At 43.9% G+C, this 13,301-nt stretch overlaps 1 protein-coding gene across 1 annotated transcript in view; it reads right to left on the bottom strand.

Annotated features, from left to right (window-relative positions):
• Window positions 1–13,301, bottom strand: part of LOC102697822 (alpha-1,6-mannosylglycoprotein 6-beta-N-acetylglucosaminyltransferase B) — an 88,171-nt gene that overhangs the window by 57,097 nt on the left and 17,773 nt on the right. The window contains exon 3 of the mRNA XM_006635200.3: window positions 1,823–1,967. Within this exon, the coding sequence (XP_006635263.1) occupies window positions 1,823–1,967 (145 nt within the window). The remainder of the gene's footprint in view (window positions 1–1,822; window positions 1,968–13,301) is intronic.

Genomic DNA, 13,301 nt, shown 5'->3' with positions numbered 1-13,301 from the left:
AAACTCTGAAGAGAAGCAGCCCTTCTGTCGTGAGAATCCAAGAGCCTCATGCGCGTGTTTCTTGAGGGATTCCTGTGTAACTCAGCTCGGTACTCTGCTCCAAACGCCACACTTCCTTGTGTAAAACTGAACCTTTCCTCTTCCAGACTGCCTTCCTCTGAATTTCCTCGTACTGTATGTGCTCGCATCCTTGTTTTAATTTGGTACTACTTTACTTTAAAAACCTGTTATTTATGTTATTAACAGTTTGAAAAAATATTATGTACTGTACCATACATCCTAGGCTTAGAAGTATAGGCTACGGTCAGGTTTGGGTGTGGTTACTAACGTCCTGTTAATGTACAGTAGAGGACGGGTATTATCACATTTACTGTATATCACTCTGTTGATACTTTAAAAACGGTATATTCCATTTATAAAGCATTTACAAATCCTATCTGTGGCTCCTAATCCAAGGTGTTGCCTTGGTTTTACAGTTCAGCCAGGTGAAATCCCTCCAGCAGTGAGACAAATTAAAAGCCCGGAGCAGAGTCACAACTGCAGGCCCATGTTCGGTAAACCCAGACAGCCAAGTTGCACTACTTTAGTTTGCATTGTTGCTTGTTTATGCTCCTGCTCAGGTTTCCAGGTAAACCACGAAATGGCATCAAGAAAGCAGTAAAAGAAGAAAACATCACACTGTCACACACCAGAGAACACTGAGGCAAAGGAAATCCAGCAGACTGTAATTTTGAAAACATCAGCTGCATCAAGATGTCTCTTAAAGTGCTCTCAACTGAATCAACTTCTTATATTGTGTAGTTCGTGAATGGGCTTTCTGGCTGAAATGGGTCTCGGCATGTACAGTAGGCATAAAGAATACATTCTCAGTACAGATGGGGGTGTCACCTGCCCTGATTTGAGAGTTAACTGCAAATATCTGGTGCACTGGTTTTAGCGGTCATTCAGGATACACAATTGGTCATCCTGATTTTGAGAAACATCAAGATAAGGTATTTCTCAACGGAGCATAGTCAGACATTATTGCAGACCTATATAGTACTGGAAATTTGCTTACATTTACAGTATGACTGTCAGCTCAGACATAGGAAGACATTGGTGTAGATCCTGAGATCTGAAGGCAAGAACACAGCTGACAGGAACTGCATCCCTAAACACCAATCATGGAGAAGCCTTCAGACACTGTGACAGTCTAGCATATGTGTTTGATACAAAAAAGCAAAAAGCAGTACCAGTTAATTATGTATCCCACCACTGCCCCCACCTGCCTATCTCACACATCTCTTATTTTGTGTGTTTTTCTTAGTCGGCCCACTGCTGTCACTCTGGGTCAGGATACATCTCTCCCAGTAGACAGGCAGGCCAGTGCGAGAGGAAGAGGGCAAGACATTAAAATATTGCACTGATGGGATTTTAAAAAGGGGCCATCAAGACACTACAGGGGAAGAGAGAAGCAAACTGAAGTGAGACAAATCGGCGCATTTCTGGGTTTTGTCTGCTTCAGTTCTAATTAAGGGGGGAATCAATCACTGTTTTTGACTGGCAAATTGGCAGTGTGTTTACATGCAGACCTGTCTCTGGATTTGCGCATTCCAGCAAAGAGGAGGTGTCTACAAAGAATAGAGAAGGTACAAAAACAATGCTGCGTACAACAAAAACAGCAAATGGCAAATATTCAAGGAATATGAATCAGAAGTGCAATATCCATCAGGTCCTCACAAACATGCCAAAAGCAAGGAAAACCATTGAAACCATTGAAGGTGCCCATTGAAAGGATGACTCAAGGCACAGAAAGGTGGCTGGGGATGACACCTGATTCTACCTGTTAATAGCAGAGCTCAGCTCATCCAGTCTCCTGGAGTCGCTGATGTTGCCCATCTTCGACAGAGCGTCTACTCGCTTCATCACCACCTCCAGCATGTCGCTAATCTTCCTCAGGACCCCGCGGGACTCCGGACCCCCCAGCACTGGAAAAGGAAAAATATTTAGGTCATGTCACTTCACGCTGCTATCGAGGAATTCATCATTTCCTTAAAAACATCACTATTAATAGTGCATTAGCAGAAGAACGGCGTGGTGGGCGCGGCTCCTTGCATTTTCTAAAGGAATCTGTGTGCAGCTCCTTCTCCATTGTCGTTAGTGACTGACCCAATTTCAAGCTGTTATCAGTGCAAGCCTGAGCGAGCTGCATTGCACTGGGTCTCTTGTCTTGATGCTCTTTTCCTTTATGAAGCGCTGGCCTGAAATTGCTTTTGTGTCTTTTCAAATTCCCAGATGTAGGTCTTTTTTCAAGGTCTTTTTTAACCTTCATTAGAGAATAAAATAAAAAAAAGCATCAGGCTTTAGACTGAAGTACTGTACAGGGACCACACCAAAAGTTTTTTCTTTCTTTTGCGCTTCTAATCATCCATGACTCTGTACTGCTGAACGACCCAGAAAGATCTTTTCACCCGGCAAATTAAAAGGGCTAAATTTGTAAGTTAAATGAGTTCAGTTCAGTGGCTTAATCATTATTATGATTATATGATTTATTAATCACAAGAAAAAAACCTGGAAAGCATGGATTTTGTACAGGTTTCACACTTGTAATGTTCCATTTCTAATGATATCTAAAGTACTTACAGTAAGTGAACAATTCACCTGCCTAGGTGACCAAAACCAAATTGTTCCAAGACTTTCAGTTTTGAGGATTTAAGGATGACCCACAAAGCCTGGTGGATTCTCACTATCCCCCTGCTATCTTCGATATTTGGCTCTTGACCCAGAAAGTTCCTGTAGCCCTCTGGCCTCATCTGTTGAGCTTATAGTTAAATAATGCAGGTTTGCTCAGAGCATCTTAAGGCAGCTGATTAGCCAAGAAGACCAAGACGATTGATTGTACCGCTGACTGGGAAGTTCATAAAACAGATAATATTTTTCCCCCTCTGGCATCGGTTCCTAATGGTTCAGCAGATAGAAGAGTTTGTGTCAGACTCTGGCACAGAGCGATGCACCTACAAATAACGCCGTATGTCAATAACCTCATGACGGAGACGGAGTAAATTAAACGGAGCAGCTCAGCACTGCTGAAGGCCGGTGTCAGAAATGTCAAGGCAGGTGCAATGAATGATCCAAGTAGATAAGAAATAATTGCACTTGCAAATTGTTAATTGAGTCGGTACAACCCTATAGTGCTTCCTGTCTGTGCGCCCTCTGTGTTGTGCTCTAACAGCTCTAACAGCAAGCCAGGGCGGACACCCACAGCCCCCGCCAGTAATACCACAAGGCAACATGCACACGCCGAGTCATGGCCATCTGAAGAAGCCCTGGCCAGCTCTGAACCAGCCCTAAGAGGTGCAGGACTCAGCAGCCTCTGCACTCTGGCAGGGGCCCCAACAAGCTAAGCAAACTCAGGAGCTTAACTCAGGGGGAAGGGAGACCCCTCCTGCTTGTAAAGCACCTTGGAATCCTTTGAAATCAAAGGTTGTGGAAAAATGCAAGACACTATCCTCACCATTAATGCTTCAGCATTGTTTTCGACCTCCATACCTTGAGATATATCAGCCGGGCCCTGTCTGGGCTCATCACGATGCTCTCATGAACATATTGGTAATACCCACCCTCAGCGATCCTCTCTGTAACCGAAGGAATAGGCAACACGGGTGCTGATGGCCAGAGATCCTGAGCCACAACCCGCAGTGAGACAGCAGTGCTGAGTGGAGATGTGTACAGTAGCTGTCTCTTTAATATCTTAAGCCAGGGGCCTACTGCTGTGCTCTGCCTTCCGGAGGAAGTAAGGAAATGCAAATGGATTATCTACAATGTTTTCTGAAATCAATTACCATTCATTTGCATTAATTATCATTTTCCACACTCCTCCAATGTCACCTCACCTTGGTTTTGTATTTCTGCGAAAATTTGTCTGGCGCCTCCCTATAAACCCTCTTCACCAACACACACACACACTTCTGAAACAGGCCCACTCTGCGTCTGTACGTCTCCCTCAAACCTGTCTCCCCTTCATCGACATGTTTAAGAGGCAGCAGGGAGTGACTGGAAATGGCAAGATCCCAAGCTCTTGACAGCTGATGGAGATGTAATGGCAGAGCTGCAGAAGGTTGTGTAAAAAGAGGCATCTACTGCTGAAGAGGGATCCTATTCATGCTCCAGAAGGAGAGACAGTGCACTGTGGTGTACTGTACCACACCCACCTGCATGACGCAATGAAGTCAAAGTGCACCAGTGCGCTCCCCATACACCAGCTCTCAGTGGGGAGGAGAGCAGGGTGATGAAGCTAGTTCAGGGATGGGGATTATTAGGAGGCCATGATTGGTAAAGGTCAGGGGGAAATCTAGCCAGACACTCCAAGTACATGCTAACTTAATTTCGGATTTCGATGAAGTGAAACCACAAGTATTGACAGCATTTGCCTGTTCCCACCTCATCATCCATCCGTCATAAGACGTACGATTATCCTAATGTCACGGCAATCTGGGGTCGTCTCCGAGTCGAAGGGCGCTGGGCAGTACTGAGACAATTCCACACTTGTGGGACGCGAGAGGAAATCAGAGCATCCGCAAATCCTCAGTAATACGGAGTGAACCACGCAGACTCCTTATAGACAGACCCCCATAGTCAAACCCAGGAGCCTGGATGTGTGAGGATGCAGTACTATCCGTCCTACCAAACATGTGCTCCAGAGAGGATTGTTTATTTTCTATCCTTTGTCAGAAAAATATCATGATGCTGCATTTAAAATTATGACACGATGTAACACAGCTATACACAGCTCTCTTTTTTTACCATACTCTCATTTCCCATTTGAATCAAAAAGCTTCACCGGCTGATCTCCGCAAAGCATGACCACATTGCGAACCCAACTCGAGACATGAGCCGGGGGGTGGACGGGTTGCTGGTAGGATCTAATATATAACTACTGGAAACAAAGTATCTGAATTTCATTAAGACCCATATTTAAATCACCAGCATCTATCCATCATAAATTCACTGAATTCAGCAGTGCTAAATTAAAGGACAATCAATACCTTCCTGGGAAAAACTCCAGGGAGATAAATATGAAATTTCGAGAGTGTTGATATTCCTAAGCCATTGCTCTTTAGATCATTAGAGCAGACCCCCAGAGCCATCTGTACACATTCACTTGACAAATGGCCCTAGCTGTGTGGGAAGCAAATGTATTTTTAGTAATGAAGGTTTATGGAAGTTTTGCATTTAATTTTCATTTGTGTTATTGAAATATGAATAATGTCCTTTTCTGTCCTAGTAGATTTATTCATTGAGTATATTAATTTACTTTGTAAAAAAAAGACAGCACATTCTCGAGACTACTGCATCGTGACGTGTTCAGAAATATTTGATAAATTATTTGTAATATGTGTGTGGGGGGAGTAAATAAGAAACAACAATTAAGTCAGCCATCTAAATTCATGCAGGAACCCCATTTTGACATATATTCATCTACTTTAACCTCTACCAGAATAATAGCTCTAAAATCTGGAATGAAATGGCTGCACAGTAATTTCAGTAATGTGTTTAAAGGGCCAAACATGTTGCGAGCAATTTTAGTACCATCTTAAGAGCCACTTTTGAAAAGCTTTGTTTTTGAAATTGAAATCTTCCAAGTTTCAGTTTGATCAGAGCAGTTTAGAAGAGTTTCACAAGAAGAGTTTTCAAACACATGGGTCAGGTCATGAGCTTGGATAATGGCTCTTTAGTCCTGGTACACTTGCCTAGTATGGAGGTGTTGAGCTGCGTGGTGTTCGAACACAAGTTCAAAATCGAAAGAAAAATTAGCCTTTAAGCACTGCAGTCATCCAGTACCTGAAAACCAGGACAATAAGAACTCCCTGTGTAAACCAACAGGTAACAGGTCATCACCCTGTAAGTTTAAAGAAAGGACTTCCAGTTGGTCAACTTAGAAGGAAAGTTGATCTGAAGGAGTCCGATACTCTGAATCCAAAACATTCGTTAAATCTAGCATGGAGTAAAGCTAAACAGGTTAACAGGGATCAACTAAAGGTGCTTCTTCCAGGGAAGAAAAGAAGCTTTCAGAACATGGCCCTTACTCCCTTTTTCTGCCTAGAAGCTTTAAGAAGTTTACATCTCCGAGAGGCTTGCACTGAAACACCATGGCCAGAGTGAACCATGCTGCAGGTGCAACAGCTCCTGTTCTTTGCTGGAACCTTGGTGTGTGATGTAGTCTCTCCAGCCTTCGCTACCAGCTGCCCTTCATCTGAATTAGAGTTTTTCCAGAGATCATATGAATTACCATTAAGAGTCCCGTGGGGAAGCTTTGGAGCTCATCAGGTATTTATCGGCCCCATGTTTGCAACGGGCATCGATTTCTTCATGGGCTCAATATCGCTGTGTTTATCAGCGCGCGGCGTGACCAAGGCAGTGGCGTAGATATTCACTTTCCGTGACACTGACCCCCGGTTTCTGCACCTGCCACGAGCCTGGCCAAGAGATAAGGTTTATTGAATTGACATTTCAAACCTGCTACAGCCGTACTGATAAATAGTCTTACTCATGGCACAATAAACAGACAGTAATGGGCGTTTGTCCTGAATCCCAGTGTTTCATGCATCGTACGCATTAATCTGTCAAGCAACAGATCTGTGTGGATTTTTAAAGACAATCACAACCTGTTATTAAGACACTGATGACAATATCACAAGATGAAAGTCGTTAACCTCATGAAAAATCTGGAACACACACACAGAGGATGCTTGTGACAATCCTCTCCAAGTCTTGTGATCTCTATTTTATCATTTAAAGACAGTTCATTATAGATAACTGTATCAACTATTTCAACAATGATACAAAACAGTAACTAAAAGTGGGAAATCACCTGTTCCTCTAATTACACAATGAGCCTTTGAGCCACTGCACAGAAATGAACTGCCCTAGAAAGAGACATCGTGTTCTAGTGCTCACATCGGCAAAACACTTGCAAACAGTAGTCGCTTCCTGTTATCCCTGATTTATAATTTAATTAAACAGGAACTCATGCAAGTTAATGTACATGCCTGCCAGGCAGTCTTTTTTTTTTACTTTATGATTATGCTTAATAAAGCTTTTCCATTCACAAGGGTCCTGGGCAAAGCAGAAAATTATAACTTGGGTTCCTGAAAGAAATTCAGTCTAAATTACACCCTTGTCAGCATTAAGTGGTTTTAAGATTCAAATTTGTTTCGAGAGACCCCTGTGCCTTTAAGTGAGCCCGTTCTTTCAGAGCTTGCATCGCATAAACCAACAGACGCAAATTTGTATCCCATGTGCGTTAAGTGCTCTGTAAGGCAGTGCAGCCAGGGGACAGTACGTAGCTATTATTTATTTTGTTACAGCCTCGTTTACTATCCTTCCCCAAACAAATACAAATTATCTCAAGTGCCACAAATATTCAATTTGCACACCGTCTGCAAAGGTTTTGTCAAACCTGTTGTTGATGACTGTATATTCTGGCAGATACAAAAAAAATAGCACATCATGCCCCCATAATATAGTTATTAGCACATCTGTAAAGCTGCAGCCATGCTTTCAGACAGCTGATAAAGTGAATTCATTATTTCACAGTGCAACAGAATTCATAACTGACAGCAGGCTGGGAGGACGGGGGGGCATCAGGGGGGCTGCAGACAGTTGCAGAGAGGCAGCAGCACTGAGCAGAGGACAAAGAATGGAGGGGATAAACCACATCACTTTGCAGCACTATCACTGATGCTCTAAGCATTTACTTCCACTGCCTGGACACATTAAATCATTAAAACAGCAATAAACGTTCATTGTCTTTCTTTCTTACTTTTTTTTGCAGCTCAGGGTTTAAATCCAGTTTCTCACAATGGGCTCTCGTTTCCTTAGGAAGCCCCTATTTCCAAAAAATTCAAACAACCACAACCAAACATTTTTTCCCCATACAATATAAGCCCACTCTTGACATTCCCAGAGAGAATCTTCCCTAGGCTCTGTGCAGAGAGACCTGATGCTAGCTGGGGAGGGAGACAGGTGGTGAAGTCAAACCAATTCCTCACCTGCCAGCATGTGCACCTTAAAGACAGTAAACTCTCTTTTTTTATCGGGCCGTTCACATCAGGATTGCCAGTCAAACACGGACCTGAGGATAGCGCTGAAAATGAAGAGGAAGTGCCTTTAGCACAGGAAATAAGAAACGGTTCTTTACACAAAGGGGGGTGGATGACTGGAAAATAAACTGCTCAATCAGGTTGCTGCAGAACCTGATGCCCCGGGCTTAAGCTGGGTGACATCCTCAGATCAATATACAGTACAACTACGCGGCAAAAAAGCAAGTTATATTTCTTGTGCTTCTGCCTTCCTGAAACTCAGGTCTTCACAGGAACACAGCAACCCAAGCCTCCTGGACTTCCTGTCCATGTGTCAGACAGGCAGCACTGAAGCTGTAACACAGGCTGCCATTAAGCACTGGAACTCTGGGTCAGGTCGTCTGTTCCAGAACATTCAAGCACAGCTGCTGGCGGCACAAAGGGTCCAAGAAGGACTGTCAGTGCTCTGCTAGGGCCTTCTCTCTCAGTGAGCAAAGATCACAGATCAGAACCAATCCTCCCGTCTCAAGGGTACTTTTTGGTACAAGGCAAACCTGTGGGCATTCCCAATAGGAGAGACCCGAAGAAGGCTCCACAGCTGAAACGTTGTGTTTCTTTTCTTCTCTTTTCAGCAGGGAATAAAACTTCACTTGTTCCAATAGGAGAGCCTGCGTTTTTATTTTTGTTTTTACTGACGTTTTCATGCTTTTTTTTGCAAACCTGTTTGCAGTGGCTATTAAAAACCATTCCAACACAAAGACAGACTGAGGTCCTTTGTTTAGTATATACATATCAACGCTTTTAAGAATTAATGCATCTTCCCCTTTCTATAATTTGGTATGCTGTTTCTATTGCTAAGTAATCTGTTACTGTTTATATGCCAGCATGAGTCTGTCTAGACTCAACGATATTACACTGCCGGGATAGGAGATGGATCTTAGAAAGAAATTTGTCAAATACTGCATGGAAAGCTCAGCTTCTAAGCTAATGCAAATGTTTCTATGATGGCGCAGCTGAAATAAACTGCCCTGCAATGAAACCGTTCCTGCCCCTTATTTGTTTATTAGATTTGTTGAGTGATGCTGCTATAATACTCACAACAAACCTGAACACCGAGTCACCAGTGGAAAGGGGGAAAGAGAAAAGCCCAGTTTTGCCACTGTGGCTAGCCAGAGGTTTGTGGATTTATGAACAAATACATATTTGCAGTTCAACAATGGGAAATGAATGAGCATGGGAAGGACTAACAACCAAGCATTTGGGGGGGGAATCTTCACCGTCCATATTACTGCTTGCAAAGCTGGTATCTTATCATACAGTATATTTCCCCTGCGGGATTTGCAGCAAACAAAAACTCAACCTGATATTTAGCACTGATACAAAGAGACAGTCTTTCTTTAGTTTCTGTAGCTCCAGTCAGATGGAACATAGATCGCAAAGGCCGACTGTCAGAAAATTGTGGCTGTTCTGGGCGTGAAAACCGGTGTGCCAGAACTCATTCTTCGTGCTGCTGAGCTCTGAGACTTCCAGAAGTCAGCTTAGGTATCAGGACGGAGGGGGAATTTTATGATTTAAATATCTTGAAATAAACTAAGGCTACTTGTTTATTGTTTTTTTTATAATCCCTCCTTGCACTTATTCATCACTACAGATAATAAAACAGAGCACTTACAAATAAAGCCTTCAATCAGTATGCATTTCTTAATATGGAAATGTTAAACTGAAGAAGAACTGCAGTGTGTTATTATTATAATAACTGGCCTTCAGGAAGCTTAACTGTGAAGATTCCATTAAAAACACTACTGCAACGTGAGAAACGTGTTAACGGGCTCTGGATTGATACAGTACCACAGTACCTTCTTCCTGCCAAGCTTCCTAAATTATTGTGTCAACTAATATTATATTATATTTTGTAATATTCCCCCACAGCCTGAGAAATATCCCGCAATTGTGGCATTTCATATTGCTGATCGCGCCGATCATATTATAGTACTTGTCATTGCTACCAATTGGCTAAATTTAGCGGAAGATAATTACAATTTAAATCTAAAAATCAAGCAGTTGCTCGTGTTCATTTTTAGATGAAAGAGGGACCACGGATTGAGCAACTCAGAGACGATGTGCCTTCACCACCCTCTGCACGGCACTAAGATTTTTCATAAAGCGGCTCATTAGCCAGAAATTGCGCTGCGGCATTTCCCTAATTAAGATGAAAAATAGCGAGCGGGCAGGAAAACAGCGCGGAGGATCACAAATAACGCGCGCTGCAGCGTGTTGAACATGAGACGGAGTGGAAAGGGAGAGCGGAGCACAGACAGGGGCGCACCAGCCTTCAGGACTGAGATTGTGGAGATTAGCGCAAATGAGAACATCTACAGTACCTCAAACATTCCGCGCAAAGGGCAGCTCCTCCACCTGCGCTTTTCGTCTGTCACCTCCGGAGCGGCCCCGGCGTCGCTCATCCTACCTTCACCCGCGCGTTGCTTGCTTTGCTCTTTTGACTTTTGAAAAAGTGCTGTTTTGATGCCTCTGTGTTTGCTTGTCTGCCTGTTTTGCCTTTTCAGCCTAATTAAAAAGAAGGCCCATCACGCAGCACAAAGCGGAGAGACTCTCGCACGGCCAGGCCCGGCGCCCCCCGCACACTCCTGGCAGGGTAAAAGATTTACAGATCTCAGATCGGCAATTGAGCTCCTAATGCACTCAGCTAATTTGTTTTCATCTCTGAATATTCATTAGTAGGAGAACTAATTGAGTTTCTTTATTCCATACAAAACCCAGAGGGAGATTTAAGAATGGGGTCTATTAGGACTGACAACTTCTGTCATTTGTCCTTTGTGTATAATTTCTTTTCAAAACAGACGACAGTGAAAAAAAAAATGAACTATTTATGTTATTCGGCTCAGCACACATTTGCTGCTGCCTGTTTCTCACTCCCTTTTGTTTGTGATGAGTTCTTGGTGTCCAGGCTCACTTTTTCTTCTTCAGAAGCACCAGTGATGAACAGGGGCAGACACAGCATGACAGCATTTTTTCCACAGTGTCTGTAGCTTCAAACACAACTGAGAGGACCACCTTGCAGTTTTCTTCCTTCTTGGTTTGTGAATCTTTTCCCTAAACAGACAGTCTTCCAAGGTTTTAGAGTGGTTCTGTTAATAGCCTTTGTGTGAAACTGTCATTTTAAAGCGCAACCGTTTGGAGCTGGGATTAACAAATCCAGTGGCAGAGTTAACGCACCACAGCATTCAAAAGCTCAGAGAAACTGGATCATTTGGAAGAATGGATTGCAGATTTTAGGTTGTCCAAACGTCCGTGATGGAGTCGGAAAATATTAAGGGAAAAAAGAAAAATTAAAAGTGAATGGGATGCAGCAGATATTGGAAACATCTCGTGCAACAACAAATCGTCATCGTACTGTTCTTTCCAGTAAAGGAACGCAGGTAAAAGCACGTCTTCCAGGCTTTTAAGACCCACAGAAAAGGCAGAGCCACACTTTTCCTTTGTAAAGCTGTGTAAAGCTGTAGCGAGACAGCATGTTGCAGGGACTTTGCCGGTTACGGTTTTTAAAACTAATTACCACAGCGAGCCAAAGAAACGTTGCAATTACAGCTCCTGCACCTGAGCACGACTGCGCTGGCAGAGAGAGTGTGAGGAGTGCTTGACAGCCCTTTATCAGCATCTTGATTCCTACTCGATTCACTGCAACCTTGTGCCTCCCCTCGACTTCATCAGGGCCCGCGGTTTAATTCGCCGTGCGCGGTTACATGAATCCGAGAGGAGGCGGGAATGTGGCGCCGCAGCAGGGCAGGCAGCCGGGAGGGAGAGGGGCAGCCTCTGCACTGGCATGCCTTGTTTCATCACAGAGGCTCCAGGACCCGTCTCTGGCGCCGGTTCAACACAAAGATGCCCACAGCCCTTCTGCGCCCAGATCCTGGCAGGCAAAGAGCTGGGCCCTGACACCTCCTGATGATCTTGTGTGCAGCGCTGGGAAGAGAAGCGGGCAAGGCCTCTCAGCCAGGAGTGTTCGAAGAAAACTGTTTCATTATTTATACCCTGAGGTTTTAAAAAGAATGGTAGGAGCTCCAGGAGGGGGGACCTACAGCAGAGGGATTCCCCAAGGAGAGGAAAGTGAATTCATTTTTTGCAGAGTTCAAAGACAAACAGAACTCAAAGGGGTACACAAGCATCTGAGCCTATTTTTTTAAACTTACTTCATTGTGTGTTTATTGGGCTGTTAATTCAGATTCGAAGATAAACAGAACCCAAAGGGGACAAACAAGGATGTGTGAGTTTCCTTCTTGAAACCACAGACTTCCAGTCTCTTTTCTCTTCAGCCAACAGGCTGTGCCGCAGCAATAAGAAATGGAGCTCTTCTTCAGCCTAAATATCACAAGTGACACTGCGAGAGCGTTTTGATTTAATTACCTGTGCTCATTTTCTGTGTGTGCCCGCTGTGCAGGGCTTTCTCTGCGAAACCTGCGCTTTAACATCATGCGCTGCGCAGGGGATAAGTTCAAGATACAGTACTGCTCTCTTCCATGAGCAGTCGCAGGCGAGGCAGGGAGAAGTGATGGCCAGAGAAGCACACCTGGGGCCCTAGACTTTGCTCCTTCAGCCTCTGGGCGCCTGGAGGACCACAGGCCAGATCCCGCGGCGTGGAGGGAGCGGTGAGGGATGTAGAGACGGCCTCCTCCCCACCGCACTCAGCCCGTTCTTCTGTCAAAACCTTTTCCTTTCTTTATGTAGCGACCTCTTTTATGATTTTGCATCTGCCTCAATAATTCACCCTTCGGTACAAAAATTAGCATCTGTCAGAGAGAGCCTGTGCTAAAAGCTCTGGCAATGCACTCGAGGTACGCTCAATAATACACTTCACTGGCCAGGCACTTTATTTTCCTACAGCAGTTCTATAAAGAAATAGAGAAGAAATGAAAAGACTGCTCTGAGACATCCTGTAGCAGAAGATGCATGTGGCAACAGGCATACTGTCTGCAGAAAAGGGAGATTGAGAAATCTTCAAAAATCAAGATGAGCAAGACCCTCTATAGTTACTTCAGTGTGCTTTGGTTGACCGGGTGGCTGACAGAATGGCAGTTCAATACACTGTTTGCTTCCATGCTGTTTATTTTCTCCTCCCAGGTATTTGCTCAGCTCCAAGACTGAGATATTCTGGTGAAGCTACGCAGAAAAGTCATCACAGAGTATTCATTGTTTCATTGTACCGTTACGTTTCCTGCAATAACT

The sequence above is a fragment of the Lepisosteus oculatus genome, chromosome 9, assembly GCF_040954835.1.
Source record: "Lepisosteus oculatus isolate fLepOcu1 chromosome 9, fLepOcu1.hap2, whole genome shotgun sequence".
In the NCBI taxonomy this organism is placed as follows: Eukaryota; Metazoa; Chordata; class Actinopteri; order Semionotiformes; family Lepisosteidae; genus Lepisosteus; species Lepisosteus oculatus.
The sequence above is the reverse complement of the archived record's forward strand: the minus strand, read 5'-3'. Positions and strand labels throughout refer to the sequence as shown.